The sequence below is a fragment of the Dysidea avara genome, chromosome 4 (assembly GCF_963678975.1).
Source record: "Dysidea avara chromosome 4, odDysAvar1.4, whole genome shotgun sequence".
Taxonomy (NCBI): domain Eukaryota; kingdom Metazoa; phylum Porifera; class Demospongiae; order Dictyoceratida; family Dysideidae; genus Dysidea; species Dysidea avara.
This window is the reverse complement of record NC_089275.1, coordinates 6,784,876-6,790,096: the sequence shown is the minus strand read 5'-3', so window position 1 is coordinate 6,790,096 and position 5,221 is coordinate 6,784,876. Positions and strand designations below refer to the sequence as shown.

The window sequence follows — 5,221 nt, the reverse complement described above, 5'->3', positions numbered from 1 at the left end:
TATGTTTGACTCAGGCTAATTTTCAGTCATGGCTTTGTAATAAATACATACAGTAGTGCTGAAACAAATAGCAATTTTTGCTATTCAATGATTGTGAACAAAACAACTGATTATTCTACCAATTAATAAGCACTGAAATGTTTGTTGAGTGGTTATGGGTAAAGCTTCTACCCATTCTAAAATTGCCACTTAATTTAGAATCTCAAAGGTCTAGCTGTATTCATGTGATCACGGCTTACTAAAGTGCTACTGAATATATGAGTAGCATGTTAACAAATCTAATAACGTCATGCCAACCAAACAGTCAATTATCCAAATAATTATTTCAGCACTAGCATACAGACCCTCCAGCACTAACATGAGATATACGACCTGATACTTTTAGCAGTACAATTATTTAGCTCAAAGTTTTACTTAATTTCTTCAACCTATGGGAAAGGTAGGCCCATGAAACAATTAACTTTAAATAGCTTCAAATAAATAGTTTACCATGTACAGTAATTACAGATACTTTATTTGCAAAACTGCTTGATCACAGCCAGCTTTGAATAGCAGCCTACTACAATATGTTCCAAAATGAAATTCTACAGTTTACTAACTTGGAAGAAGATACAATCATCTTTGAGATACTGACATGTGGGCGTGACCTTGAGGAAGTCTTCATTGGAAATGAACCGTGACTTTCCCCAACCTCTAACAAAATTATCATCTGTGACCCTACCAGCAGTATCATCATCAGTACGACCATCATAGGTCACTGTACCAGAATGATGCTCACAGTCACTGATCTGGTTTAACAACTTGAACTCAAACTTTCCCCCCAGTGGCCATGTTAACTCATTATCATATGGACCCTTCATTAAGCGGAGGAACACTGACAGGTGAGTACCTTTCCCACCACTAATACCAGAACGATAAGCACGCAGGCACATCTTGTATCCTTTACTGTGTGAGTAAAAGCTATCACTGCATAAAACGTCATCTTCTGAATCGGTGAACTTTTGAATAGTCAAAGTAACCGGGCATATCTGAGTCACTGATGTAACCTTTGCTGCCATTAAATGACTGGACCATTGCAAGGATTCAACAAGATTATTGGAAGAAGTAGAAGTGTTGATAAGTTGATGCATTATCACCTCAAGGTTTGTAAGTCTAGATTCTGTGGATGCAAGTTTTTCTTCTGTTAAACGTAGTTTAAGATTAGTCATCAACAAATGCTCCTTTACTTTCTCATCTTCATGTTCCTTCTTCCTCTTTCGCATCATCCTATCCTCACACCCAACGTTGTGATACTCACACTCGACCATCTCAAGAGAACACTCCTTCCTGTGTGCTTTCACATTTTCACGAAGGAGGCTTTCAAGCCCACACTTATTTGGACAAGGCAAGGGACGCTTGGGACACTGTTCCTTGTGTTCTCCCTCAATAAACTGATGTTCTCCTGTAATGTGGCAGTACTGACAGTCAACTTTTCGACATGGACACTCAGTTTCAACATGACTGGTCAGATATCGTCGTTGTAAAATCTTTCCACATTTATGCAAGCATTTAACTTCCTGAAGAGGACACTTCTCCTTGTGTGCCTCCATTTCTTCACGAGGGACAAACTTAATTACCTCTGTGGGATATGAGTCATCCTGTCCGTTATGATCACAAACTAAATGAGAGAAACTAACCGTACAATTGTTAGGACAAGGCAAAGGAAGCTTGGGACACTGTTCCTTGTGTTCTCCCTCAATAAACCAATGTTCTCCTGTAATGTGACAGTATTGACAGTTAACCTTACGAAGTGGACACTCAGTTTCAACATGACTGGTCAGATATTGTTGTTGTAACATCTTCCCACTCTCATTGGAACACATTACATCCTCAAACTGACAACCATCACTGTTTCCAAGGTGATTGCCGATGTCATTCAGTTCACCCTGCCACTCACAACCTCTCTCCTGGTAAGTACACATCACATGAAGACTCCTAATTTCTCGATCAGCTTGTTTGTTGATGTATGCCACAAATTCTTCTTCACGACAAACTGGACAAACATTACTTACAGCAATGGATTTCTTAGAATCATCTAGACAAGACTTACAAAAAACATGTCCACAACATGTAGTCAGGTAAGGATCTCGACTGGGAAGGTGACAAATGTTACAGATAAGACGATCTGGTGGAGAATTAATAAATTTGTAGTCATATCCGCCAACTTCACCAGGTCTGGATATGGTTATGGCCATGGACACCTTGAACTGTGTTTGACTAACTAAGGCTGACTTTCTAAAATCCTAGTATGAATAAAAAATAAACAATGCAATGTACTATCTCATAACAGCACAGGAAGTGGGATACAGGATGGGGGGGGACATCATTGTAACAACAATAATGAAACACTAATAGAGTAGTCAAACAACATTCTTTTAAAGGCAATATGGTGAAAATAGTCCAAAATACCATCTCAAAGCTTACAAATTCTTTGGTTTTGATATATTCACTAAAACATTGATTAAGGCTTTACAGCACAGGTGTTGAAGGTGGTGTTGAAGGTCTGTAGGATACCTGGTCCTACAACCTATTTAAAGATGTTATATAAAGTGAGGTGTAGAATGGAGAAGTAATAAGCACGTGATCTTTAACACGTCATGACAGTGAACAAATGTATTGGGGCATGTGGCAGGAAGTGCAAATCGACTCATTATACATAAGATCAGGCTATGACGTCACTGGTTGGCAAACGCAGCACGGGACTCAAATACTGGCCAGGGAAAAACAAATTTTTATACAAACTGTTCACAAAAAGATTAAAGAAATAAGAAGGAACTAAGAACCAAGTTGTTTCGAGACAAAACTTATGTGCTTAAAGACTTGCCAACCACGTGGCTCGGCGCCGTTCTGCACTAACTACATAGCTCTGTATAGGGACAGTAGACCAGAGCCACAAATTCATTCTACCTAGGAAGTAGTGCAAATGGTGAGAGAAGGTTTGTCCCAAACTTTAGTGGCGAATTTATATAGCATGTACAAATTGTAGTAAAAACCCAACTTGTTTGCACAAGAGCATGCGTATTGAAAAAATTGAAGCTTAAAAATAATTTGTAAAATTATGCATGCTACATAAAAAACTATGCAAGTTTTTATCGGGCCAGTACTCAAAGAAGGAAGACTCAAATCAATTAAAACTACATATATATCATCTTATTCGACTATTAATGGAGAATTCGAAAATCTTTATTTCGTTTCTCTAGCTCCAATGGTATGCACGTCACTTGCGTTTGTTTACAATGTGGTAAACATAAACAAGATTGTCAATTGTTTCTTCTACCAAACTGCCTTCATATCCATATGTGCAAGTATCTACAGGGCTAACACTATACTTTGGCTGATGTGCTGATCCATGGTAAACATTTTAAGCCAAATTGCAGCATCGTAGACTAATTCTAAATGGCAGTTATGGCTGTGAATGTAAGCGCCTGTAGTATATTTTCAGTATAGTCACTGTAAAATCAATTATCTTGCTCTTCCTACTGTCTAGCACTATAATTCCAAAACTACGCACCACAGAAGGCTGAAACTTTGGTGGTCCATTCCTTCGACACTGCAGAAATTGCTGAGTGAATAATTTTTTTTAATTGTGCAAACAAGTTGGGTTTTTGCTGAGACGATCACAATTGAGCTGGATCCTGAAAATTAAAAGTCTATTTTTTTCTAACATTTCAGCCAACCAGATTAGTGATAACAGCAAAAGTGTCAACAGAAGACATGTACGGTTTGGTTCCATTACAAGTTTGGGAAAAGGCTGTAATGGACACTGTGCTTTTATGGCTTCCCATAGGAAATGTATGGTGAAAATTTTGATTGGCTGTAAATATTGTCAGACATTCAAACAAAAATATTTTAGTGGGTCAAGTAGTACTACAAATGAGCCAAATTTGAATATTGTGTGTAATTGCATCGATGAGTTATATGTTCTTAAGGATCTAGCTCAATGCATACATACTGTAGTCTGAGCCTGACCTGCCTGAGTCTGAGCCACATTTGCTACCCATACTTTTATATGGGCTTTTTTTGTAAAAGTTGGGTAGTTATTCACCATCCATGAAAGTGCCGCCATAGATTTTTCCATCTCCTTGATGACCAAAATTGGTGCCGTTCAGCCATATTTATGAACATCAGTATCAAGCATTCTTTAAAAGGTTAGCGTACTATAGCATACCGTACATTTTATATTTTACCCAATACCAAGCCCATCCACCACAACTTGGACTGTTAGTTGTTAGTGGTTTACGCAGACTTCAACTTGTCCATAAGCCCGCTACGTACAAAATTGTTCAACAATATGCCGACGAAAACGGTTGTCAAGGAGATGAAAAAGCTCTATACCATATTTTGATCATTTTCGTTCAAATATTAATACAGTGTGTATATCCTCTACTCATGAGAGATTACAGCGGAGTGAAGACCACTCAAGTTCTTGTAAACAGTAATAGAAGGGAAACATCTATCCCCAAGAGAAAAATCCCTAGGATACGTGTGCGGGAAAATGCGATTTCCACACACATAACATAACAAAACTAACTAACCTTTGAAAATCCGTCCTTTGGACAGTGAACTTACAATTTCTGTGAGAAAATTACCAGGAGACAGTCTCAGCAGCTCTGGAAAACGAAGTCAATCACAGCAGGATCAGCACATCGATTGATTGTGGGTTACGTGTGCGTTACATAAAAAGCTTCATGTCAGCAATCGTGAGATCATAGATATTAGAGTACTAATATCTATGTACTCTAATATCTATGGTGAGATCGACTGAACATGGACGTCGTTTAGTCACTGCACAACGAAACGTAAAGATAAATGACACAGCCCTATTGATTAATATATACTATTAATCTGCATGAGCCGTTCTGGCGTATTAAGAGGCCTACTACGGAGAATATGCCATCTACACATACAGCACAAACAGGTCAATAGCTAGCTAGCTAGCAACAAAACAGTGATTACTAACACACATCTTGATTTATTTAAAGACTTTACATTGTAAAAAGCAGTGACAAACGAAAGGTCTGCAGCGTGCTATATAGTTTCAAATTTTCTTCTTGGCAAGAATTTTCATGGTAAGAGATTGCCCACAATGGCTGGGGGAATCTTGAACCCATTGACTGCTTTAGTTCTTTTATTTATTGTAGTTGGGTCTTATCACTTTTTTCCCCTTGCCGCACCCACTTGT

The 5,221-nt window shown here is 38.2% G+C and overlaps 1 protein-coding gene across 2 annotated transcripts; it reads right to left on the bottom strand.

Annotated features, from left to right (window-relative positions):
• Positions 1 to 456: 456 nt before the first annotated feature.
• Positions 457 to 4,711, bottom strand: LOC136253473 (TNF receptor-associated factor 4-like). Of its 2 annotated transcripts, none has more exons than XM_066046149.1 (2): positions 4,575 to 4,711; positions 457 to 2,282 (listed from the first exon to the last, which is right to left on the bottom strand). In XM_066046149.1, exon 2 carries the CDS (start codon positions 2,232 to 2,234, stop codon positions 585 to 587), a length of 1,650 nt encoding a protein of 549 aa, XP_065902221.1. In that variant the 5' UTR covers positions 2,235 to 2,282; positions 4,575 to 4,711; the 3' UTR covers positions 457 to 584. The 2 variants fall into 2 exon arrangements, with proteins under 2 accessions (XP_065902221.1, XP_065902222.1); XM_066046150.1 differs by having other exon boundaries at positions 4,609 to 4,710.
• Positions 4,712 to 5,221: the final 510 nt, after the last annotated feature.

Bases quoted from the DNA above. Each gene is read 5' to 3' on its own strand.
- LOC136253473 (XM_066046149.1), bottom strand. From the start codon at position 2,234: ATGGCCATAACCATATCCAGACCTGGTGAAGTTGGCGGATATGACTAC.